General features: G+C 44.7%; 1 protein-coding gene across 1 annotated transcript in view; it reads left to right on the top strand.

Moving 5' to 3' along the window:
* Positions 1 to 885: 885 nt before the first annotated feature.
* TPCN2 (two pore segment channel 2) overlaps positions 886 to 27644 on the top strand; it is a 235845-nt gene continuing 209086 nt past the window's right edge. Inside the window, exons 1-2 of the mRNA XM_069221908.1 lie at positions 886 to 1391; positions 21954 to 22009. Of these exons, the coding sequence (XP_069078009.1) occupies positions 1247 to 1391; positions 21954 to 22009 (201 nt within the window). The 5' untranslated portion in view covers positions 886 to 1246. The remainder of the gene's footprint in view (positions 1392 to 21953; positions 22010 to 27644) is intronic.

Genomic DNA, 27644 nt, shown 5'->3' with positions numbered 1-27644 from the left:
TTTTTTTCTTTGAATTCTGGGACATGTAGTCTTGTTTATTCCATTACAAAACAGGTCCCAGAATTGAAAGATAAAATCTGGCCTGGAGCAGCGCATCACGCATGGACCTGGGAAATTTTGCAGCTGTGCTTACATTATCCAGATTCAGTACTTTAAATGGGCCGGTACTGTCCGGTACTGAGTACTGGCCCTTTTTTTTTTTAGAATGAGAGTACCTGCACTTCTCAAGATAAACGTAATACTTTTAATTGGAGAGTGCCGGCACTTCTCAGAAACACTTCTATTTCTCCATTTCAAGCACTGCCCAGGCTCATATAATATGTGAGTAGCTCATCCCGTCTCATTATTTTTCTCTGCCGACCTGGTTTTTGCTAGAATGTGGGGACTCCGGGCTCCAGACTGCAAGGGGAAAACCATGTGGACTGGATGAACTGCTCAAAAAAATTAACTTGAGAAACTTGAACCCTCTGGTCAGTCATTAAAAGTTTGAGCACTGACGGGGGTCCTAGTAAAAAACGTGCAACATTACTGAAAGGGAATGCCTTCCCTAAAACACGGCCACCTTTGTGAGAAACTACTGTGTATGGCCTCATAAAAACACCACTGATGAATAAAGAGACGTACACGTGCGCATCTCTTGTCCAACTTCTTTAGTACGTGTTGACACACAAGTCAACAACACTTTGCATTCTGGGATTTTTGAGTAGTTTGATGCTGAGCGCTAAACCCAAGTGTCCGAGCCAGACACACCGCGGGTTCCCGTCCCGACACGTGTACGGTACTTTACCAATAAAGCTTAGGACAAGCAACGGGACTACAACCCCCAGCGGCCCTTGGTCCAGGAAGAGCTTGCAAAATAAAGGCAGCCAGGTGCTGGTAGGCGCTAGAGAGACCAGGAAACAGTGGTGAAAGTGCTGAAGCTGCGGTAAAGTTCTTCGCTGTCCATCCCCGGCTCCACAGGACCTGCCCGGCCTCCTCGGCTACCATTTTAGCCTCCATGGGCTTTTTCGTGCGAGCTGCTGTGGCAAAGGCAGATGTTGCATCACGACTTTCATCTTTACCGGCTGAGAAAGAGTCCAGAAAGACCTGAACGACTTGTCTTTTATCAGCATATTTTTCTAGCGTGAAGAGACTTTAGGAGCTGTATCTTTTTTAATAAGTGGTTGACACTTTGGTGATGCTGTCGAGGAGGACTCGAGGCTGGTAGAAGTGCAGAGCTGCTCAGCTCCCTGGGTCCCGAGACGCGATGGAGACCGAGCCGCTGCTGCCCCCGACCCTGGAGCGGAGCTGGTGCGCCAACCCGGACTTCGAGGCGCACGAGCCGGACGCCAAAGCCAGGACTTGCTCCTACTCCTCGACGGACGCCTCGGTGACGTGCGTGCTGGAGCCAGGTAATGTTCTGTGCGGGTGAGATGCATGTGGGTAGCTACTTTATAGCGCCTAATTGTGCGCAGGGCAATTTCGTGGCGCTTAATGACAGCACTTGGTATCTCAGACTACCGACCTTGCAGTGGGGTGTACCCTAGAGGTGTCCAGCTGTCGGCACCACGGGTGAATAGTTTCTTCACTACGGACACTGTGGTTTTTTTTTCTTTCGATCGTGTTATACGTATTTTAACATTCTACATGTCTCATTTTTGTATCTTAGTTTAAGACAAACTTTTTTTTTTTTTAACGTGTCGTCACTTTAATTCCTCTTCTGCGAGGAGTTGTTCGTCGCTGTATCCTTGCAACTCCCTCGGGAGGTAATTACACCCATCGCATCGCTTTGCTCCCGCCCCGTGAGCTGTACGGCACAGCTTTACTTTAGTACAGCACGAGCCGATCCCTGAAAAGCGAGAATGTGGCGTCAGGGCCAGAGGTGCTGACCGTGGGAACCAGGTTTGCGTCTCGGCGTCTGCCCTATCTCCTATGATCCTGGGCAAATAACTTATTCCCAGTGATTAGTTTGAGCCCGGTGGTTGTTTGGGTCCACCGGCACTTATTTTTGGGGACTAACCAGTGCTTAATTTGTGCTTATTGTTTCCGGTGGTGAACACCGGCACTTATTTTTGAGGGCCGGGGCTTATTCTTCTGCCTCAAACATTTGCTGCGAGCAAGAGACCCATAAGGGAAAGACGGAGGAAGAGAAAAACGAAAAAGCGCCACGAAGGTAGAAAGCTGCCAGGGTGAGCTGAAAGGCAGGGAGTGGCTGTAAATGGATTGAAGAGGCCCGAGATGGCTTCAGGATTACGCTGCCTCAGTATTCTGTGCTCGCACATTTAAATGCAGCAGCCGCGTGTTTAAGAGGAGGGCTCCGGCACGTTTTTATTTACAAATTAAGCACTGGGACTAACACTCATTTTTTCACCAAAACACGAAAGGGTGAAAGAAGGATCAACATAAAGGAGGGGAACAGTGACAAAGAAGAAAGCAGGGATGAAAAATAACCTGCAAGACCGAGATAAAGGGACAGAGGCAGCCTGGTGTGGATTTAAAAGGCATAAGGTGCAATCCAAGCCGTGCTGTCTTGGTATACTGCACTTCCTGTGTTTGACAGTGCTGGCCTTGGGGTTCTGAGCAAAACTGGGCCCCGGCACTTATTCTTTTACAAATTAAGCACTGCTTAATCTACATGAATGTCTGTATCTTTGTGTAATGTAACTGGTGCTCGTGTAAAGCGCTTCAGTACTGTCTGCTTGAGTTTGCGCTATATATAAAACAAAAAAATTCCAAAATAGTTGGCATGTAAATCAAGCAACAAACATCATGTAAAATATAATAGCCACTTCATTTTTTGTGTATTTCTTTAATATGTGAACTCAGTGCTTCATTTGACCTCGTAATTGCTGGTCGGTCTCACTGGCTCTTATTTTTTGGGGACCGGCATTTTTTTTTTCTTTAACTCACATTTACACAGGGCAAGAGAGGGGGAACACACAAAGTGAGGAAGATACATACGGAGAAGCTGTCACTAGGGAGAAAGCAGGGACCTGCAAGGGTGAGATAAAGGGCACTGACTGTCTGATATTGGATTAAAGAGGCAATGAAAATGCAGCCGTAGTATTTGGCGCGTTGACATTTAATAGCACTGGCCACCGGCTTCTGAGATGAGTATTGGGCACCAGCACTCATTCTTTAACAGATTAAGCACTGATGGAAGCGTTTCACATAAAGTTATATCCCTCACTGCATTGAAGCTATTATTTAAAAATGCTAGTTCTTAAACTTAAAAACATTCTTACTCCCCACCATCCCAGCGAAAATGCCAATGGTGAACTAAGAGGCAAGTCAGTTGTCATGTACATCCTTCATGTGGCCCTGATGCCTGTTCTATTTAATCAAGCGGGAAAGGCTTTGGTGCAGCGCACAACCTTAACTCATGCATTCGAAGGTGCTCCCAAATGTGATGATGTAGAACAAGCATTGGCAAAGCCAATAGGTCGCACATATACAAGAGCTCTTGGCTTTGGCAATGTCTTTTGTCATGTTAGCCACCAGTGTGGCTGCTGTTCAGCATGGCTGAAAGTTAGTGGCGTGGAGTTTGGGAGTAAAGTCTCATAAAGTGGATTTGTTGGAATGTTGTAGAGTGCAGTGGGAGGAGTAGTGTCGTAGAGGAGAGTAGAGTTCAGTGGCACAGTGTTGGGAGTGGGGTGGACTGGATTTGGGGTAGTGTAGGGTGGTTTGGTGTAAAGTGGATTGAAATGGGGTGAGTTGAATGAGACGGTGGATTCGATTGGTTGGTTTGGATTGAAGTGATATGGTGGGTTAGATTGGAGTGGGGATTGATTGGCATGGGGTGGTTTGGGTTCACTGGATTGGGGTGGGCTGGATGGATTGGGGTGGGGCAGGTTGGATGGATTGGGATGGGGCGGGTTGGGAATGGGGCGGGCTGGATTGGAGTGGCCTGGATTGGAGTGGCCATGGTGGATTGTACTGGGGTGTATTGGACTGGAATAGGGTGGGATGGCTTGGGGTGGGGTAGATTGGACTGGGGTTGGGTGGGATGGATTTGATTGTGGTGGATTGGATTGGATGGGGTAGATTGGACTGGGCTGGAACGGAGTAGATTGGATTGGTGTGGGATGGACTGTATTGGGGTGGAGTGGGGCGGGGTGGAGTGGGGGATGTTGGGGCGGGTTGGATTGGAGTTTGGTTAGATTGGAGTGGAGGGGGGCAATGTGGATTGGGGCTGATTGAATTGGGGTCGGATGGGTTGGATTGGTGGGGCAGATTGGATTGGGGTGAGTGGATTATTGTGGGGTTGATTGAGGTGTACTGCACGATTATGTGTTTAAAGCATCATTGCAATTTTTTGAACAAGATAATCGTCCTCTTTTGAGAAGAGCACCCACAAGCAAAAACAAAATAAAACTGGAGTGCAAAGTGAGAAAAGGTGATTTGTCAAAATAAAAGAAAGCTAAAAAACTTAGCAATTTTGTTGGTCCTGCTGGGTGCGTTTTTACCAGTCACAAGCCTTGTGTTTGCAGGGCATTAGAAGTTAAAAAGAACAAAATAGCGCCTCAATCACTAGGGGAACAGCGGACGAGCACTGATTAAGTTGAATCAATCAGTGCTTGGTCCCTGCCCCACAAAGAGGAACGGAAGTGATGCTTGCCCTGCAGTGACTAATTACGAAGCTGTTAAAAAGAGTGTCTTGCAAGCCAACAAATGGTGAGCGACAGACAGGCTCCAAGCACTCTACTGTACACAAGAGTCTCGCAAGCGACTACTGCATGCACTTGCAGGCGCAACCCTAAAAAGGAGGATCAGAGAAATAACATGGTGTCCTAAAATTGCCACAATATGAATATGCGGGGGAAGATCAGCACCAAATTTTCTGGTTTCAATTTATGTGATCCGGCCACGAAATGAGTATCTGTTTCTCTTTCCAGCATACTTGAAATGTTCTTGCTTTGTCTTTATTTCTTATAACAAAAAACACACACTGGTCCCAAGTAACTATCTTTTGATGCAAAGAGCTAAATGGTGAATATTGTTTATTCATAGGTGTCTATGAAAAACAATTTCAAGACGCATAGCGGTGTAGTAAATATTGGGGTATTTTTTTTTTTGAGGTGATACATTGTGATCAGCAAACACAACAGCAGTACAGCCCATTAAAGCCTCACCCTTAAGAACTCACCATCCAGAGAGGACTCTGTGCTGCCAGTCAGCGCTACCTGTACATTTTTTTTTTTTTTTGTATTTTTTTGTATTTTTTTTTTTTTTGTAGCAGATGCAAGCCCCATGAAGGAATCGGCACTCCATGTAGAGACCAGGACCACATGCTCTGAATGCTCTTTCCACTGCAGGCTCATTGAATCCCCCCCATGTGTATCCTGCATATTTCCAGCTCGGGCTATTCCCGGTCACCCTGTTCTTGAGGCTTGTCACCAGGGACCCTCCTTCACCAGCTGTGGTACCCTTCATAATATCTCTCTCTCTCATTGTATCCCCTTGAGTCATGATGATTCTGCCACTCTTATTGGGATCCAAACGCTGTCAACTTTAAAAACACGGACACTAAATGATTGTTGAGAACTTGCTTTAATGGTCCATGTTGTTCTTGTGTTTGGTAGTTTGGTATGCTAGTTGATCATAACTTAGCACTTGTGTGTTACATCAGAAGAGAGCACAAGCACGTTTGTTTTGCATCAATATTCACTGTGCCACTATGGCCCATATTTATACTTTTTTTAGCACCGCATTTGCGCCGCTTTTTGACGCAAAAGCAGCGCAAACTTACAAAATACAATTGTATTTTGTAAGTTAGCGCCGCTTTTGCGTCATAAAATGATGCAAATGCGGCGCAAAAAAAGTTTAAATATGGGCCTATGTGTCCTGAAATTCTTTTTCATAAACTTCTTTGAATAAATTATATTTGCCTCTTGGTTCCTTGCATCAAAAATATTGCTATTAGGGACAGTGTGTGTGTGTATGTATATGTGTGTGTGTGTGTGTGTGTGTATATATATAATATCATTTTTTTTTTTGGGTCTTCCTTGTAGAAATATTGTTCTTTAATTCTTAGCACGTGCGATTACAGTGTGGGTGGCAGGCAGAAGCCACATTTAAGCTCCACTCGCTGGGGCTCGAGGTTTGAAAAGTACCTCAAGCAGAGCCAGGGGCTAGAGCAATGCATCTGGCTCCAGCTTTCAGGGGCTCTCACACCTCTACTTTCACCCCACTTCCTGTTCAACATAGCTTTACAACTGCCCCAGAGCCTCATCTTTGCTCCCACCCGGTGTGCTCCTTTGCGGTCTTCTTCACCACATCTCTACATTGTTCACCTCTTGAATGACCCTATCATGTGTAGGTGTAGAAAGTTTTTTGCAGTGATTGGTTTGTCTTGGTGAGTGAGCCTTGGAATGTTGCTGTTTCTGTCATTTCTCAACTGTGCCAATGGCCATGCCCCTACTACAGCTCCTCATGGCGTTAGCCCGGGCTCCTGCAGCTTCAAGGCACACACGGTCCTTTAGCTGATGTGTGCTGGGTTGCGACGGATATGGGGTCCCAATGACTGCCTCATACAAAGTATTTCCTTGGTCATCCAGAGACTGACGTTCCCTGTGGGAACTCCAAACAGGAATACCATGTTGGTGACGTGGCTCAAAAAACAGTGTTATGCAACTACTTACTTGCATTTCACCTTGAGGTAAGTGCACATACACATAGTGCATACACTGTAAATGAAAAATAAATGTTAGAATAATCAGTGGGTAATGCATTCTTCTATGTTGTGAAAGCTCAATTGGTTAATGCGATCACTGCTGATGTATGTGTGTGTAACCATATAGTCACACAATTGAGTCCTGGTTTGGTCACTGGTAGAATAGTGATGTGTATTTAAAGTGCTTGGAGGTCCCAGCCTGTGACTAAAAGCGCTGTGAATATGCCAGTCATTATTTTTACATTGCATTGCACATCTTATATAAAAGACTGCCTCAAAATGTGCAAAGATATTTATGGGCTTATTTACTAACCTTTTACTGAAGACGGTGCAGCAGTCAAGGTTGGTGCCCTTTGTCTGCCATCTACCAAGGACTGGCTGTTTCCTGTTCTCCCCACGCTGGCACACTTCAGGCTGACATGGGCCAGGGCACCCAGCTTTGCGTCATAGTGCGAGGTGTGTTTGTGTGTGCTGTCAAGCATAGGTTTTGCACTCAGGCTATCCTTCCAGTACAGAATACTGTGGTTAGAAACAGTTTATCAATGTTTCCACTTTGTCAGTGTGCTGTGTAGGACACATAGTTTGGAACATTTAAAAGCATTTCTCTTAATTCTATCCAGCCCCATCAACAGTTTTCACGGGTGTGCGTCATGAGCTTGCTGTTTCACAGAAGAAATCTTTCTGAGAATTGTCGGCAAAGGATTGCCATCTTGAAATAAGTTTGCGAAAAGTGGTTCCACAGTGCTTTGGATTAAAATCTGTAGAACCTGCTTTTTGATTATCAAAACATGTTTGTTATAATCGTATGGTGTTGGACCCACCTGTTTTCATATGCTCAATTTATCAATCTATTTTCTTATATTGGCTTGAAGAATAGCTCTGCCACATTTTGAAGGTCTAATCGCCTCCTCTCCCGACATTCACGTCTAGTTGTCCTCTGTTGTAACTAACCCAAAAGAGGCAGTATCCCTCCAGCGGGGATATGGTGTCTACTAAGTAAGTGGCTGCTGTTCCGAAAGGGGGCTGGGGACTGGGAATTGACAAAAATACAGGAGGGTACAGGAGAGAGGAAGAAGTAAACCACACAGCAGGGTGCACAGGAACCACAAAAAACAGGATGCTTTAACAAAACTAGAAGCCATTTACTTCTTTTCAGTGCAGGCTAGAAGGAGTTTTTTTAGGCACCGTACTGCCTCCTCCTTGCCTTGTCAAAATCTCAGACAAGGTCCCCTGCGTTGCTGAAGACTGCCTTTTCATCACTGTCAGGCCACCTAAGGAAGCCCCCCAACAGAACAAGACCCAATCGGAGCAGCCGACCTGAGAAGCCCTGGTCTCGGGCATCCTGCCTTCTGGCGAGACATTGGGGTGAGCGGGCGGTATTGACATTTGTGGAGGAGCTCTTGCCTATCCCAGTGTTGTGACTGGGTTCCAGTGCTCTCATGATGCCCCGGGCTACTCCGGTGATGCGAGAGGACCTTCAAACCGTGAGTGCAGGATGTGCGCTGTACAAACACCTCTTGTGCTTGAAGAAATGTATTAGAACGTTGCTTCATGCTTAGCAACAATCTAGTTCACGTGTAGGGTAAACATGACAACTGACTTGCCTCTTAGTTCACTGCTGGGATTGTGGTCATGGGGAGCATGAAAGTTTGAGTTCATGATCAAAAACCTATCTCTCAACATATACTTGCCAATGCAGTGATATAATCCGATCTTCTAATGAGAAACACTTCCGCATGTTAAAAAAAAAAAAAAAAAAAAAAAATATATATATATATATATATATATATATATATATATATATATATATAATTTATTTAAAAAAAATATATATTTTGAAGAGGCCAGATCATATTTTTACCTGAGGTATGGTGCTTGATTTTCATGATGAATATTTTCAAGTGTTTGCTTGTGCACGGCACTTGGAGCCAAGCTGAAACCTTGGATTGGCTCGGACTCTGCTCTTCCTGTTAATCTACTGCCCCACTGACCTTTCTTCAGTATAGTACAGTGACTCGCACACCCACACAGCCCAGGACACGTGCTTCTGAAACCGCTTTACTCCCTTTGAGCCAGGGGCCTCCTCAGCAGGCATGATTTTATTTGGCCAAAAGTGTCCTGAAGCCACTGTCAGCAGCGCATGCTTTAATCCTAATTTAGCCTATAAGAATTGGCTCTAGGTTAACACCTTGTCATGGTGTGCTGACTAGCCTCCTAGGACTCTAGGATGGCAGCCTTCATTTTGTTTGAGTGGGCAGCCTCTGTCCGTGCTTTTGAGAACTTTCCATGGCCTTTGCGATGGTGACCAAGTTGCAGATACCTTTCCATGTGGATACTTACCTTCTTAGAAAATCCCACCCAGTGGGTTAAAGTGACTCTCTTTAGCTCTGAGAGCTGATTCACTGTTTTCTGTATATATCCGTGTTCTTGTGAACACCATTCATGCATAGCGGGTGTACAGTGCTATGCTAAAGACACCCAGAGGCATAATACATTTTCTGCCAACCCTCGTCTAAGTACTGACCTTGAACATCATCTGTTGGCGATTGTTTTGAATGTTGGCCATGGTGCTCCAGCTTGGTCCCAAAGTGAGGCCCTTGTTATCCACCATGACGCCATCAATGAGTTATATTTTTGTGACTTATTTAGAAGGATAGTCAAAAACCCTGGGATTATCCTTGACTTTGACTCCTCATTGGTACCCAAGGCTAATTTAGGAGTCAGAAATTGTCACTTCTCGCTTGCTAAACTGAAGCAGATTTTGTCTGACAAACGCAAGGTATTAGCAGTTGAAGAATCGGTCAGCTCCTGCTTAGAGTACTCTAATACAATGTTAATTTGGATTCCGGATTCAATCTTGTGTGGGCTCAAGAAAAAAAAAAAAATCCACAGCTGTTAGTGCTGGCCTCGGGAGATGTAGGTTTGTTTCAGGTTATGGTCCAGCCTAGGTTTATGTAGGTATTATTCTGTTTTCATTTATGAGGGTGCGTGTGCTTGATAATGTTTGACGTTAGAGTGGCTTGAGGAGGGGATCTGTAGTGTAGAGGTCTGTAGAGATGGTTTGGCAGTGTTCTGGAGTTAAGGACTTTAGCCAAGGTTGAACATTTTAGGACCTTCAAAATAGCAATGTGGTGAAACTACTAAAGTTGGTATTGTTTGAGACTGAAGAAAAAAAAGAACATAGTGTATTGCTCCGAAATAGTATTTCCTGAGGGGGAAAATGGTGTCACATCAGAATGAGTGTGGAAAACATTTAGGAGCACAAACCACCTTTAGGTGCAGAATCACCTTTTATGTGAAAAGGAAAAAATAGCAATATGGTAACATATTTATTAGGCAAATCACTCTTGGTGCTGTTTCAGCAGGAGTGTAGAAACTCGTAGGAACGGAAATCACACTTAAAACAAAAAACGCATATTTGGGTGCAAAATCTAATTTAGGTGGAAAAGCAATGGCGGTGCTGCACCAATGGGAGAGCAGGAGGGCGATTAGGAGCGCAAAGGTGCTGAAATGGGAGTCACTATTGTTGTTTTATTTAGTTGTGGTGTGTGTGTTTTTTTTTTTTTTTTTTTTTGGAAGCGTGCTTGGCCACCTGCTAGCAAACAGAAATAGATGACACTGAAATACTTCTAACAGCATTTCAAATTGTGAACGTTACTTTCTTGAAGCAGTGGCTAAACAGAACTGACCCAAACAAACCAATAACTGAAGTGGGGTGGTGACGCGAAGCACCTGTATATGTTTTCTCTGAGCTCTGGTTGACAGTTAAAGCTATCTTTAGCCAGACCTAAAAAAGGAAGAGCTAGCCAGAAGACTTACAGCCGCATTTCTATAAATACTTTCGGGTACAGACCTACTATTTGAAAATTGTCATAGGATATCAAGTAATATGGTAGTTTGAAGATGTGTGTGGTTTTTTTTTTTTTTTTTTTTTTTTACTTTTAGGGAGACTTGAGGAGTAATTTGAGCACCTTACTGGAGTAGTTGGTATTTTAACTTTTCAGGGAGATTTAAATTATATTTCCTCATCCAAGATGTTGAATGTCAATTTTTGATACTCCGCAAGTTCAAGGAGACTTGTTTGGCAATCCCAGGTTATTCCCCTCTGATCTGAGTAGACCGCCCATTCCAGTGGGGTTTTTTGACTTTGTATTCTGATGCATGGATTTTCTTTTCCCATTATGAATATAACACTGCAAGCAAAGAGTAAACAATCAATTGTGGAGGCACTTTAATGTTAGTGTAAGATTTTTAGTCCCAAAACTTTGCTTTCACGCACCATTTTCATGTAGTCTGGCGTGTCGATCCATACAGCCTCAATTTTTAAACTATCACAGCCGAGGGAGTTTCTTAGGGATGGCTTCACTTCACTAACTTCACTATAATCTCCTCTTTGTGCTGCAATGGATTTCAGCAATTTTAAGACAAGGAGTCCATATGAAGTGCTACAGCAGGCTCAGAACCCTTCCATTGCCAGACGCTGAGTGGGGTGTTTAGAACTTTATCCTCATACAATCCATGCTCTATCTGCTAAGTCTGACCCGGGTACCTAAATGGGATTGATGGAAAGGTGAGCATCGGCCTTCAGCATTGCAGAATGCTATAGGTAGCACTGCAGTTCATCATTCTCTTGAGTTGCCTGTTCATGGTAGAGCCGACAGAGGTGCACATAGGTTTTGCTGTACCCCAGCTTTGCCCAAGCTGCAAAGCCACCCACCCCACCACTTGGAACACAAGCAGCCCTAGATCCGTTCATGACCTGTTGGCCCTCCATGGTGAGCTGTACCTTGAGATGCTGTGACGCAGATCGACTGGAACCAGGACTAGTTGTCACTGACTATATTACTGGGTTTGAACATACCTTGTGGGGGAACTGGTATATGGAGTGAGGGAAACTTACTGAGCGGGTTTTCAGATTTCCCCCACACCCCCAGAACTTCCATCTTATCTCCTCTGCGTGGCATCCACCTTTTAGGTTCGGATCCACAAGTGAGTCTTTGCATTCCTCAGTGCAGTAAATTTGTTAAAGCAACAGCAGATTCTTTGTGTATGTTAGTGTGGTACTCTCCTCCCTGCTACTGCTGGTGATAAGGGTTGAAGTGCTGCAATCATCATGGTTCCAAGGGACAGCCTCTTGCTTATATAGGCCAACAGAGTTCTCTGAAGTTGGGCAGCTGACGGGTGAAGTGGGTACTTGATATGCATGTCCAGGGGCAATGCTTGAATATTTAACACAATTGTTTATAGACTGAGGGTGGAGATGAATGTGATGACCCATCTAGGACATGGACCAGACTCTTGGGATAACTGCTTCTGAGAATCAACAAAAAGTACTGTTACCCCGGTCCTTTTTTAGGTCTTGTCTATGAGCAGCTTCAGCTGTCTGATAAGGGGTCATATTGTCACACAAAACATGTGCATATACGCAGCCTATTCTTACAGAAAGGGGCTTTTGGCCATCCCCTTTGTTATTGGCTACTTTGACTCCACTGGCTTTAGTCATTGGCTTCAGGGATTGTGCATTAGCTTCAGCCAACGGCATTTCACAGATGTGAACTACTTAAAAATTGTTTACATACAAAAATGCCTTTTACACTTGTTTAGGACTAAAATGTCCTGATATTGCACCATTTAGGCCAGCCTATAGGCACCTCTGTTTATCCTCCTACCAACGCCATCGGGACACTTCTGATTGCTGGTACAGAGAGTGGCGCTGTACTTTCAGGCAGTGCGGTCATGCCAAGAGTACAAACGGAGTCTTTGTGGCAAATCTAAAATGGCTGCCTGACGTGTTCGCTAGGTAACATTGCTTGGAACTCACAAGGGTCTATGAGCTTATTTAACTTCATTTAATATAACACTCGTGGCCATTTCGGGTATGGGATGACTGCGCTCTGGATGCACTGAGGTCCTCGATACAAATAGAGACACTTTGGAGAGCAGCAGCTGTTTTTGTGTTTTTTATTTTTTTAAATTTTTTTAAAAATCTTTCTTGTCCTGCAAAATGCTTGAAATGTTCATGTTTTTTCTCTTTTCTTTGTAGCCGAACTAACTCACTGCAACATTGCTGAGTGGTAACTTCCTGCTCAGGGGGAACATTCATACACGGTATAATAGCGGAGGTCTAGGCAGTAAGTGAGATAGTGTTCCGGTGGAGCAGTACCACCCAGGCAATAGGACATGTGGGAGACTGGTGCCAAGACCTTGATCATAGCTGCCAAGTTTTCAGACATGTTGTGTGACTTTTTTCATGGTTTCTCTGTGTCTGATTGCCATTCTACTGCCAAAAGTGTGACACTTTGTTGTGAGTAAAATAAATTCCATCACGGTCATCTACACCAGTGACGCACAACTCCTGTTTCTGACAGATAAAACCACCACCACCACCGTCGGAACCAACTTCACCAACTGCATGACCATGTTAGCAAACTAGATGCGACTCACCTCTGACAAGACGGAAGTACTGGTCTTTGGCAACAAGATATCCCCATTGGACTCCACCTGGTGGCTGTTGGAGCTAGGACCAACACCCACACCCGCAGACACGTAAGAAATCTAGGGAACATCCTGGATGACAAGCTCAATATGACAGCTCAAGTCAACAGTGTTCACCTCCTGCTTCCACATCCTATGCATGCTGTGAATAATCTTCCGATGGTTGCCTCAGAACACCAGACTGATCGTTGCACAACCTCTCATCATCAGCAGGCGGGACTGCAGCAATACTGTCCACACCGGAACCTCCAAACAACTTGTACACAGACTCTGGATCATCCAGAACACCGCTGCAAGACTCACTCGACCTCCCACACCGCACCTCAGGAAGCTTTACTGGCTCCCCATTCACAAGCGCAGCCAATTCAAACTTCTCACACACATATACAAAGCTCTACACAACACAGGACCAGAATACCTGAACAGCCGCATATACTTTCACCAACCCATCAGACACCCACGTTCTGCCTCAATCACTTGCACACTTTCCCTGCATCTGAAGAATCAAAACTGGAGACTGCTCATTGTCTTACATAGCACCCAAGAAATGGAACAACCTCCCTGTACACATCTGAGCCTCCTCCTCACTTCTTGAGTTCTGCAAGGAGCTGAAGACTTGAGTGTTGGTATAATCATCTTGGGGGCCACAAAACAACACACATGCCGCAGCGCTTAGATACCCTCTCGGATGATTATTGCGCTATACGACCCAATATAACATAATCTAACATGACCAGTAATTGGGTACCTCTCAGTGGCTTTACTGCTATTGCATCCATATGTATCTCAACAATGAACATACCTCAATAAAAAGCCAGACCTATTGGTGTTGCCAGTGCTTGTTAGTAATCTTATCCAAATGAGTAGTAACTTTCTTACCTTTTGTGAACCACTGTTGCTTTGAAACCACATGAGTAAACAGAACTAATTTATACAACTACTTAACTTATTACATAGTTTTTGAAAGCACGGTCTTTCTGCTGCCTGCTGCACAGCTAGCTAAACGGCACTCTGTCGGTGCCCATGTTTGTTCTGGCAGAACAGCCTCTAAAGGCTCAGGCTTGGCAACAGTAAGGCTTCTGAGGCCTACTTGGGCTCCCTGTTAGCAGTGGACAAGCTGGTGAGCTCTGCAGGCAGATGGCCAGTCGGGGACGTGGGTGAGCTCCAGGTTGTATATCGCACTGGTCACAGATGGAACGCTAGTCTTGATGTCTCCATGCTGTCCAAGGTTCGCTGTGCCTGCTGGTGCTGGTTCTGCCCACTGGACAACCTACCTGCTATCAGCAGCATAGCCCACACGCCAGGGTCTTTGTAGTCATGGTGGCAAAGGAAACCATCTGGCCATTGAGCTTGCCACCCACTGATGATGCAGCAACAAGGGAAATGTAAAGGCGCCTGGTCCACGTAGCTGCTGCATCCGGCGCTTCAGTGCTGTTCCTTTGCTTTGTTCAGACAGCATCCCCATCCGCCGGAAGACCTAGCAACAACAGGCGTAAAGACCGGGGAGGACACAATTTGTTTTTAGTGCTTGGCACAGTTGGAATTTAAACAACATATGTCACTTTCTGTGCTGGGAATTATGATGGAAGTGAGATCAGTCCTGCAGCCAGGCTAAGGCAGAGCGGCAGTGCACACACCAAGCTCCAACTGCGGAATGCTTTTAGAGAGCTTCGTGATCATCCCCCTGATTTCGGGACGCTCTGAATGAGTGACTAATGTGGTGATGCGGACACCAGCATTAAAATGTGTTAGTCTAACCCTGATGCGTGGGACTTAGCAGGACTTCCTGATGTGGGCCTCCAAGGTGCCCCGGGTTATTTAACCATTGGTATCTAGCTAACTGGCCTGAGGTCTGTTGCTGGAGAACATGGTTGGCAACCCAAGCCAAGAGGTGCCTTTAGCCGGGCAACACTGATGACTGGCTGGAGCAGATGAGCATTTCCAGGAACTCTGTGTAAAACCCCGCAAGGGCACGAACAGTGTCTCTGGGGTGATTCTCAAAAAGGGCTCTTCTCTAGTTCCACAATATGAAAATTCTTCAATGAGGGTGAGAAGGTAAAGCAGAGAACAGGTCTTTCTGTGTGGGATGTGAGTAACTTGCCCCGCCCTCTCTTGTTGGTAACCTGTTACATATAGCCAGGCCAACTGGATTTATGCTATTTTTAGCCTGCGGCGTTTTCTGCAAATTATGAATTTACCACAATTGACATGTAATCCTTTATCTGCTGCATAATCTGCAGATTTTACCAAAAACAAGTGTTTTTAGATCAAAGGTTACTAAAAACACAGTAAAATGTGTTACCAGGAAGTGGAAGGCCCTTGGCAGATGTTAACCGCATATAATTCTGTTGCCTGTTGCTGTATTTGGGTGGCAAACTTGTACTAATAAAGTGAAATATTTGCCCAGATAGTGTGACCATGTTAAAATGGCAAAATAATGCAGTAATACTATCACAAAACGTGCTGCACTAAGCCACATAATTTACCTTTTTCCCCCAAAAAAATCACAAAGGGAGAAAGCAGTAACCTGCAAAAGAGAGATGAAGTGGATTCAAGAGTACCAACCTTGGCACTAGTTACCCGGATATTCAGTAGCACCAGCCACTTGCTTCTGAGCAAAGCTTTGGGCACCAGCACTCATTCTTTTACAAATTGAGCACTGACTGTGCTATATCCAGAACTCGGATATCTGCCCTCCCAGTAGAAGAAGGGTCCGACACCTGATTTGGGGGCCACATGTACGAAGCATTTTCCTGGGCGCAAGCTGCCTACCGGGCTATTTGCAACCAGAAAAATGCTTTTTGCCATGTACCAAAGGCAAAATGCGACTCCATAACATGTTACTGATTTGAATTTTGCTCTTGCAATTCGGTATTTGGAAGGGGCGTGTTTAGGGCATACCTTACTATTACCGAATCGCACAGGTATGTATGAATGTTTTGTGACAGGAATGCAGTTGCAAACCGTTCATACTTTACCCACTTCGTGAAGAAGGTGGTTACCCTATTGCCAAATGGGATGGAGTCCCCAAAAGACCCCTGCCTGTTTTTGAATGGGAGTGCCAGCATTTTTTAACAGCAGGCAATACTGTCTATTCTTAAAAAATGAAAAGAGAACTTTTCATTTTTTGCTTTGGTAACGCATCCCGTTTTCCTTTTGAGGAAAACTGGCTGCATTACAAAAAAGTGTTTATTTAAAAAGAAATCAGACATGGTGGTCTGCTGACCTTATCAGGCCACTAATCCTGTGATTGTGGCCATGCCCAATGTGCCGCAAATTGCGATCTGCCTCATCAGTATTAATAAGGCAGGTCCCTTGAGAGCCATTTGGAAATTGCAAACGGTGTCTGAGACACTTTAGTACATCAGTTCGCGATTTTTCTTGTAACGAATAGCAAAAGTACATCTGGCCCTTACGGTCTATGGATTGTGAGACAAGAGGCAGAGTAAAACTTTTAAAGTGCTCAAGACCCTTTATTTTTGTATTGTTTAGCTAAGACCTTCAGATGTTACCAAAATTGTGTATATTAGAATACTTACAGGGGCTTAAGACAGCCTATATGAACCATTGGTCTGTTGTCAGTCGCTTTCAGCATAGGGCAGTGGGTCAGTCCACTTCAGCCATTGGCTATCGTCTTTGTGAGTAAGTGATATTCTTTTCTTTCGCAAAGAGCACAAACATCCAAAGTAGATCCCTCCGTACCAGACACTATTATGGCAAAGTCTGCTTTGTGAGGCCAGTAAAATATTTTCGTTTTTAGCCAATTGTTTTTTCCAATAATTAGCATGTCTCCCCCAAAATAAAGCTTTACAAACACTATGCCAAAAAAGCAAGCATTGACAAAGCTAAAACTCTGCCTGCCAAAGCCAGACCTATTTGATTTGCCAGTGGTTGTTTTGCAGTAATGTTGGGATAATGTTCGCTGGGCGTTGTGGAGCTGTAAATAAATGTTGCAACTGCACTGATGTGTACAGTGTGAATTAAAATGTACTTTTAATGAAGCAACCTTAGACTGAAGGGGAAGATTGGCTTGTTTATTTATATATATATATATATATATATATATATATATATATATATATATATATATATATATATATATATATGGGGTTAGATGTGGAGCACCTGAAGGGAGAGCAGGGACAGCAGGTCATGAAAGCAGCAAAGGAGAGATGGTGGTCCCATTTCCGCCAAGACCACCAGTGTGTTACCTGCCTGGTAATAGAATAGCTGGTAGGTCCTCCTGGACTCAGATTTCATGCAAAGTATCTGGTATTTTTAAGGCTGCAGTATGTGTGCTAACTGCTTTGGTAAGAAACTGTACTGTTTGTTGTGATTGTACTAGCGGGGGTGAGCCAACAAATTAACAGGGAGAGCCGAGCCAAGGGTCTGGCCCAGATCCTAGAGCCCGTGCACAAGCCGAGCCCTGAAAATATTTGCTGTGTAAACCATTCAACAAACCAGGTGCAAAATATGATAAAGTCTCTTCAAAATTCAAAAAAGTGTATTTCTTTGGAAGTGTGGAAGCTTTGACAGTAATAGGGCACATTATAACTTTACATTGAGAAGTACTTATTAAAAGTTTTATTTTTTGTAATACAACTGGAAATATGAACTCTCATATTTAAAAGTGCTTCATATGTGATAATGAAGAAAAAAGTTTTGGGGGAACTAAAACATTTGCCTACATTAACTCCGTTTACCAGGGAAGCCGTGATTGGTCAGGGTTTTTTTCTCTGGTTTTACTTTGTTCAAATCAGCCAATAAATGGATATCTATTGGTCTTTCCTTATGCTAAGGCTTTCTTTTTACCTCTGTGCGTTTTTCTGCAATTTTTTTAATATAGCACAAACTCGTCCACAGGGTTATCTGAGTGCCTTACATGAGCACCAGTTGCATTACACAAGGTCACATGCATTGTTTGCAGGCACGCGGAGATTACATGTGCCGCCGACGCCGAGACTCAAACCTGGTTCCTTGTTGTACAGTCTGCAGCTACTGCATTCTGGGTTGGGTGAGGGAGGCAGGCAGAAGCCACGTAAAAGCTTGGCTCGTTATGGGCTTGAATTTACAACCAGACCTCGAACAGAGCCAGCCTTGCTCGAGCTTTCAGTGGCTCGCCCACCTCTAAATAATACAGAGGTGGCACTATTTATGGAGCATGTTTTTAGCCCTTTTTACTGCGGATAATTGGAGAATACTGAGTCACCTTGTGCCTGATTACAACTTTGGAGGAAGGTGTTAATCCGTCCCAAATGTGACGGATATACCACCAGCCGTATTACGAGTCCATTATATCCTATGGAACTCGTAATACGGCTGGTGGTATATCCGTCACATTTGGGACGGATTAACACCTCCTCCAAAGTTGTAATCAGGCCCCTTGTGTTCACAGGTACAGGCTGCCTCTTGGGTGCAAAGAGAGGGGCTTTGCAGGGTCTCTGTGGTTAAAGTTAACCCCCCTTTTTGATGAAGGAGAGCTGCCTGAAGGCCAGGAGCACACAAGGTGGCGCACAGTAGGGACGGGGTCCTGAAATGCAACTAAATAATTGAGGTTGCGGGGGGCGGGATAAGGGCTTGGCAGGGAGTGATTTATTGCACATCCACAATTCATTGCACACGTATGCCCTTGGATTAATGGTTTTGTTCGCCTTAAAACTCCAGTAAATGGCTACATGTCAGCGCTTCACGATTATATGTGTGCACAGATGCCAGTTTCACCCATGTGAACCAGACACCCACGTGCATGACCAGCCAGAAGACCACTCACTGGCCCTCTTCCTGCCACAATCTAACTATATTCTAGCAGTTTACGTTTCTGTGTTGATTGCCTGATGACATCTTCTCTTTAACAAGACCATATATCTGATGGTGAAAATCTTCTGGGAGAGGTGTGCACCTCCTTGTGTTCAGTGATATGTTTGGGTTGATTGAGCAGAGTGGTGCACGAGGAAGCCATCCACAGTGCATAAAGGCTTTGAGAACCCCACCATGGCCTGATCTGCCCTTCACCATAACCCATAGGACACTCACCATCTCTAGAGCCTAAGTCCTAAACTCCAAAAAGCCAGTCCCTGCCACCAACCAGCTGCATTTCATCCTCCACTTGCTATGGAATGGCTAGTTCTTGGTTCCTTTCCAGGCACTTTGCAGTGTCCTCAAGCTGAAGGTGCCCGATAAGCAAAAGTAATGGATGCAAATGCTTGAGCCAGTTTTCCTAAACACTGGGAATTTCTCTAGGTGTCATTCCATACGATTGTATTCTGGCTCATCTTGGCCTTTTCCGAAGGGTGTCCAACCTCTGTAGCCAATATCTGATGTGCCTAGAGGAAGCCATGGAGCCTGGACCTCCAAGCCATGTCCGATCTGCAACATCAGATGTGTCTAGGCAGTTTGTCCTCTCTAGTCAGTGGTGGCTTGAGTCCTTGGCTACTGCCAACACTCTTTATTTAATTATTTTTTAATTAAAAAAAAGTCCCTCTAACCCTTAAAGACAACATAATGCAGAAAACAGATAAGCCTATTTCCTTTGCAATATGAAATGATTATAAAAATGACGCTCAGTGTAAGGGAGGGAAAAAGACACGATTTAGAGGGGACTGAACAACTCAGTAGGTTTGGTGTTGGCTGCCAGCCTTTTAGCTTTGTCATGATTTTTGGGATGCTCTTTTTTTTTGGTGGGGTGGGGAGCTCCCAGACCCTCGCCATTGTGTTTTTTCATTTAAAAAAAAAAAACGCACAAAAAAAAACCACTGGCTTAAATAAAGCCAGGTTATGTTATTGTCTCAAAAAGCACACATTGCGACAGTAGTCCCTGGCACTGCAAGGAACTTGTGTGTGCGGATGTGCTCCTTGTGAAAGTTCAGAAATGCATCACAAGTTAGGCAATGTTGAAGTGGGTTGACGCACAGCCACATGCTGCATAAAGGCTTCAAGGGCGTCTGGATGCTATACAGGGAAGGCATTTGCAGTTCAAAGAGAATCTCTGCAGTGCAAAACGATCCTTACCGATGTCACTGCAGTACATATAGTATTACATACAAAAGCCGGAAAGATGATCAAGCAAATCACGATCTGTGACTTTGCAAAAATAGAGAGACATGTCCTTTGCAAGCAGAGAACGAGGCCTGTCTGTGAAAGATAGATACAGCTATTAATGCCTAACCGTATAGTGAGAATTTCCGATGCTTGAGAAGGAGCAATAGGAGTTGTATTCTTGCATCCAGGGCCGGCTTTAAGGTGGTGCAAGTGCTGCGGTCGCACCAGGTGCTGACCTGGATTCGGAGGGGGGGTGCTGACCTCAGAGGAGGGCACTGTGTTTAGCAATAACTTACGAAACTTGCCATTTAAAAGCACCTGCTGAAAAGTTCCTTGTGCGTCCAGCCTTCAGGAAGGGATGTTGTTAATGTTCCTGCTAGGGAGAGAGATGGGAGTTTTGACTAACGGCAGCTTTGACTTGCCATAAGGGTGCGTAGAGGGTTAATATACCTGCTGCAAAGAACAGAACTATATTTTGTGTGGATAGCTGGGTGGATTAGTAAAGCCAGTCGTTACAAGTGCTTTAAAACATGAATGCCCGTGAAAGGGTGGCTATGGCGCTGTGAGGGGCACACTTTCCGTGTGGTAGTGAGGGAATACGAGGAGGTGGTCATGGGGTCGGGGGCTCCAACAAAGACTGTTGCACAGGGCGCGGCTAGAGCTGGTCCTGCTTGCATCCGCGAAGACTGTTAATGTATACGCCACTGAATGCATACCATAGATCAAAAGAGTTGAAGTAGTTAACATAAAATAGCATTGAAGTATTTACAGATTGTACCGAAGCTGAGACGGGGTACCACCGAAGCAGAAATGCAGGGCATATGGATGTCTTCTTCTCTGGGCCAAATAAGCAGAACTTGTGATACTACATTTTTAGTCCAGAAGATTTTGAGTTTGTTTGAAAGGTTTTCAAGAGGGAGTTTTCTAGAATAGGTGGAGTATACAAAGGTGCTTTAGGAAGTCAGGCTTGAGTACCACGGCTGTGGTGGGTTGCAGGAAAGGCTGTTATCCGCATATCGACCATCACCAGTCTTGGTGGACCTTGTGGCGCTGACATGCAAAGCTGGTTATTGTGGGGCAATATCTTTGACGCATAGAGAGCTCAGTGAAGGGGCAACTCGACGCTTGTGGTTCATTGTTGGTGTTTGTGTGTCTCATGTACAACCTTGATTCCTAATGTCTCCATTCGTACAGCTGCATCTTGATTACATCTGTTGCTCTTGGTGTGGTTTACTAATTCAATTTGGCTTTATTGGCACGCATCAGTATTTACTGCTCTGTCATTGTCAAGGTTGAGAACAACATTGTACCACATCCAAACTATCCTCTTCATGAACAGACCTGGAAAGAGGTCTTGTCACAGGTTCCATGAACCAAGCATTCTTCGTCCCATGCACTCTCGCATGTAGTTGTCTCTTTTATGCTTTGGGGCTGTTGAATGTCGTCCCTTCCACATCTCTGTCCTGTAAGACCATCGTCTTTACCTGTTGATATTACACTTGTACTCCTTCCATAGCTTCTGTGTTGTTGGTGCATTTCCTAACTTTGATTGCTAATAAAACTAGCTGGCACAATTTTGCTACTTTTCTTTCAATTATGTCCTGGAGTGTCCGTCTTGGGGCAGATGCTGGTTCCTTCCTTTCATCTCCTGGACTGTGGATCTCGCAGTGATCTGAAGGAACACTGGTCCTAATATTGTCCGGCTTGTTCTGTGTCATGACTGTCTTCTTTTGGCCCTGCATCTCTGATTTTTGTTCTTTCTTAACAGATGCCGAGGATCTATGCATGAAGCAAGCGATAGTGTTCATTGAAGATGCAATTCAGGTATGTAAAGTACATTCAGTACCTTTATCGTCTGTTTTATGATTTCATGACTATATGGGAATAAGTTACACATGCGTATTCACCACCTCATTTTTATTCCTGACGCATATTCAGGTCAAAACGCCTGTAATAAACAAACTAAATCAATAATTGCCTGTAATAGTTCATCACAAGCTATTAGTGGCTCCATAATGCCTCATGACTCAATACCTTGCCTCATAAACCTCCGTCAGCTGAACACAATCTCTGTTCCCGGAAGCAGGGAGAGTAAAGTAGTCTCATACACTTCCGGGGCACCAGCTCCATCTCGGATGTCCGAGAACCGTATGCTTCGCAAAATCGGAGCAAGGTATCCTCCCCATGTCTCCGTGTCGGAGACCTACCTCGGGAGACGCAGACTTAATCAGCAGCATGGTGAAACGAAGACCTGAAAGCAGCAGCCAAATTCTGTTTTGGTTTGCGGCACTTACATATAGAGTTTGCAAAACCAATAAAATGCTCAGCAAGGCAGGGACTGCTAAAAAATGGAATATTTCCTAAAGTGTACCTTGAATTTTTTGACAGTTCATTTAAAAAAAAAAAAAACTTAAGTAGTGTTCCTCCAGGTGCCGCAGGGGGCTTATTGGCGCTGGTCTGCTACCATGCCTAACTAAACAAGCAAGGGTTCAGTTTGCATGTGATGTCTAGGAGTCCAAAGGAGCGTTTTAAGTCTGCAGTAAGGTGTTTTGCCAGATGGGCCCCTGGAACAGAGAAACCTCAGCCACCTCTAGAATTTAGATTATTCCAGGGGATTTCTGATGTTGGCCTTTGAGGAAAGATCGTGGAGCAGTGATGAAGTGATGCTTGTTGATGAGGGAACCCTGCTGTACCTGAGGAGGCCATCGGGCATCAATTGATAGAAAAGCTGCCATGCAACCAATCCAGCCTCTTTGTCCAAGACCTATGTCAATGTGAACTAACCTGGGTGTGTTAGTTGTCATTGCCGACTTCCTTCTTTATTTTTTTGAATGATCACTTCTTTGATCTTTCCTTTCTCTTTCATTCACCTAACATCGCCATTGTAAAACACTGTGTTTTCCTTGATACTCATTTATTTATATATATATATATATATATATATATATATATATATATATATATATATATATATATATATATATATAAAATCTCTCGCAAACAAGTCCCGGAAAGCAGGTGCTTCATACAGCGGTCCTGGAAGGGCTCCGAAAGGCCCTAATATATCCTCCAACACTCCCTTAGATCCATGAGTAAGGCTGTTGCCGATACGCGTTGGATGTTTGTGCTGAAATAAATTTTAATTTTTCGCATTGGAGGTGTCCTGGTTCTCCTGATATCTAAAGGAGTGTTGGAGGAGATATATATAGTATCCATGGAATCCTATGCTTTTAAGAAACCAAATGAAGGGCCTTGTCTAGAGTTTGGAGCAAACGGAATAAGCCTATGATTTTTGGATGAAACTCTGAATATAAAGTGCAATCCACAACAACCATGGGAGATTATAATATCTTACTTTATTCAAAAAGTAGTTACTAGAGAGAAATGGTACCAAGCAGATGTAGGCAGGCTACTCCGTGTGGGCGGTGGAGCGTCACTCCCAGCACCCGCCAGCAGCAGAAGCTGCAAACCTTTCTAACTATGTTTATTGTCCCTTCCTTGTGAAAGGGGCGGGCCCTGGGGTGACAAGCAGTGAGGGGAGTGCACTGTGCACTCCTATCACTGCGCATGTATGTTTGGCCAGTCAAACATACGTGTGCAGATGGTTGTCTCCAGCCCGGCAACTGACACTGCTCTGAGCAGTAGTCTAACCATGTGAGGGATATTACCTCTCTAGTATGTAAAAAAAAAACCTTTTTAATAACTTCAATGCGATTACGCAGGGGTGCTTGGTGTTTGTGTGTGTGTGTGTGTGTGTGTGTGTGTGTGTGTGTGTGTGTTTTTTTTTTTTTTTTTTTTTTTTCTCTCTCTCGTGCCTTCTGATTTTTCTCCCTCGGCTTTTGTGTGACTTGTGTATCTCATTTCCTCCCTCTTATCCCTATCTCTTGCTCTTTGTCACACTCCGTGTGTCTTACCCCCTTCTGTACATCTCCTTCTCTGACATTCAGTCTCCCACTCTTGAGCACCATAACAGTCTAAGGGCCTGATATAGAGTTCGACAGACTGGTTATTCCATCACAAACATGGCTGACATCTCGTTCACCTTACTGCAAGTGCACTTTATACCCTTCTGCCTCGTTACAAGTGTGTTAGATGGCTCGTCCACCCTATTAAAAGGGCCATAGTATATAATGGACATGTAGTAAGGTGGGAGGGGACATATGCTATCTTTGTGACTGAGTAACCCATGTGCCAAACTCTCATTTGCGCCCATAGTAGGGAGGCAGTATAGAAGAAACGGTACACCAGTAGAAATTCTGAGCTGACTTGATAAATCAAAGTATCTTTTAAAAACGTGAAAATGATCTTTAATGAAGCAACAATCCGGAGCTTTTAGAAAGAGAAGTGGGATCTCATCACTCTCGGTTGGAGAGATAAGTAGCTGAGAACTTTGTAGAGGCTGCCTTTTAAAGGGCATGGAATCAGTGTTTTTAAATGGGCCGGTTCTGAGTACCGGCATTTTTTATTTTGAGAGGGAGAGTACCTGCTCTTCTCAAGAAAAACGTAGTACTTTTAATTGGAGAGTACCGGCACTTCTCAGAAACAAGCAGGTACTCTGGTTCAGGGTACCTGCACTTCTATTTTTCAATTTCAAGCACTGCATGGAATTATTTACGAAACAGAAAATGACAATTTTCCGACTATTGTGGGCATTAAAGATCAGTTGTCCCTGCTTGGTACCTAGAACAGGAAGTTGTTTAGAGGCTGGTGGAAGGGATGTAGCCATAGTTAGTAGTTCAGGATACGATGGATTTCGTGGCTCAGCCAAAGAACATACAGATGTGAGCCCACCTTGTTCCAACTAAAAACCAGAACCGGCTGTCGTAAGTTACTCCTTCCCAACAAACAAACTGTCCCCCGAACCCCATGGGCGCGGGAAAACGCATGGCTGTTTCCACTGGTTGCCATTTGGGCTTCGGAATGATGAAAGGCAAATCGGCCCTTCCAGGTTCAAACCTTCAGATCCCTGGCGTTCAGAGCCAATGTTACGATCTGTTTCCTAAACTGTTGTTGTCTTTGTAATTGTCAATGATTAATAATTAGTAGCTAACTTGGGCAGCCCACTTGTCAAAGTGAGGCATCTCTATGCCTTGCTAACACTTGAGTCAGTTTGTATCCAGCCTCACAAGGATGAAAGGCAGAGGTGTCCGTCTGGCTTCGAACCTGAGAAGCTCAGATTATCCAGATTTGTACTTTGGGTGAATTAAGCAAATGAGAACTCAAAGCTGTCTTGAACTGGCCCAAAGGGGGTTATAATGAGTCCATAGTAAACACAATATCGAGCTGCAGACACTCAGGAGACTTTAATGGATAAACTAATCATTTCATGGGGATATTCAGCCAATACTCTGTGATGGATGAATGAATAATAGACGTGTGGAGATCTCTAGTTTTCCTTAGTTACATGACTAAACGGGCGGAGGCGATGCACAGTTCTGTTGCCCCTATAAGAAGAAAGCTTCAGGGACGGATGTGGAAATGGCAGGTGAAAGGGGACTGAACCTGGGGCGTTTGATTTACAGATAGACGCCTGCCCAGGGTTAGAACACGTCCTTTGCTAAGGAGACGGTAGAGCGCCCCCGTATGGTCCATTTGCCACTGTGGTGTTTCAGTCAGAGGTCGGTGTGTGTTGGTCGTTGCTTCAGCTACCATTGCAAGATGGTGGACGTTACTGGCCTAAAGCGGATCTATGTGCTACCATTGCAAGATGGTGGACGTTACTGGCCTAAAGCGGATCTATGTGCTACCATTGCAAGATGGTGGACGTTACTGGCCTAAAGCGGATCTATGTGCTACCATTGCAAGATGGTGGACGTTACTGGCCTAAAGCGGATCTATGTGACTCCATTGGACTGAACACGCTTGTCCGTGCATCGCAGTCTTTGTCAGTGTAGGGAGGTGTGATAGAATGTAAACCAGTTTTAGAAAGCCACTACTTACTTGTGTTGTCGCTTTTTTTTTTTTTTTTTTTTTTAAAGTTGAGCAGCTTGTTTTCTGTGCAGTCTGTGGCCCTTCTTGACTGCTGAAGGCTAGGCACCCATTGCTTCCTGCGCAGGCGCAGTGTCTCCATGGCTGGCAGGAGCTCTTTGATGTCTACGTCACACACGGGCTACTGTGCGTCATTATCCACCTCTGTTGCGTCAGTGAGCAGCAGAGTGGGGATGAAACCCCAGTAGTCTTCCGGGAGCGAGGCAGATGCGAGCGGCCTCCGGCGCTGGAAATAAGCCCCTTCAGCCAGCCTGCGTGCAGAGGATGCAAAGTCCAACAGGAATATGGCTTCGTCTGCCACCACCCATCGAGGATAATGCGGGAGAAAGTAGGGAGGTCAGCCTGCTGCCAGCCTTTGGTAGGCATGTAGGTACGAAATACACTCCGCACCTCTGAACATGGAAAAAGTTAACCCTGACTTCTGAACATGGTAAACGGCTGCCCTCGACCTCTGAAGTCAGTGTTCCAGCTCTGAAAACTCCAAATCTCCATATTCAAACCACAGCTTTACATATATATGATCAGAAAAGACAGAATACGATGCCACCCAGTTCTGGGGAACCAAAGTCGGCCCTGCAAAAAATGCACAAACTAAGCCCTCTCCCCTCATCTCCTGCTCTATTTCTCTCTTTCTATCCAACCATTCTCATTCATTTTCTTCTTTCTCCCTCCATGTCTCTCTCTCAAACGTTCTCTCGCTCTTGTCTCTCTCCACACCGCTCTCTATTTTGAGTTCTCCCTATGCCTGCGGTTAACAATGGGGACCTGGGGAAATTGACAAAGTCACAGGAGTGTCCTTGGGCCCTGAAAACCGGCCTCCATGGGCTCCAGCACACCAGGGAAATGCCCGGTTGGATAAAATGCCTGTCCGGCCCTGGTGCCAACCCCGAGCCATAAACTATCCCCTGATCCCAAAACCAACCCTCTCCTTCTAATCTCTGAAAAACGAGACCTCGCCACCACCATGCAGGAGATGTCCTCCTCCCTCCGCAGGCTCTTAGAGCTGACATGCAGCATTGGAGAATTCTCTAGGTCTGCTGCTGCTGTGCTAATGCCTGCAGACACTGGCGTTTACAAGCGCTGTTTACACGCGGAGGCACATTACAGCACCCCTTGACTCTGGCACTACCTGACGTAAAGGAGAATAGTTGTTACATTGCTTTTATAGTTGGAGGCAGTGTTTTTACATCTGTTCACTGAGCTTGCATCTCCAAAGAGGTGCAAAAGTGTGTTACACCAATGTCCACGTAGGCCTGCTAAATAGGCCTACCCAATTTGCTGTTTATTTGTTAAATGCTATAACTGCATTGCTTTGGTTGACTAGTATAGCTGGGACTTATTGGAGTATCATTTTATAGTTTGGGTTGGGTTTGTAAGGGTAATTTTTTCACTAGGAAATAAAACATTTTGTATTTTTGTAAACCATATACTTCAAGCCCTCTGTCTAAACTGTGGTGTTTTTTTTTTTTAC

This window comes from Pleurodeles waltl, chromosome 3_1 (genome assembly GCF_031143425.1).
Source record: "Pleurodeles waltl isolate 20211129_DDA chromosome 3_1, aPleWal1.hap1.20221129, whole genome shotgun sequence".
Taxonomy (NCBI): Eukaryota; Metazoa; Chordata; class Amphibia; order Caudata; family Salamandridae; genus Pleurodeles; species Pleurodeles waltl.
The sequence above is the reverse complement of the archived record's forward strand: the minus strand, read 5'-3'. Positions and strand labels throughout refer to the sequence as shown.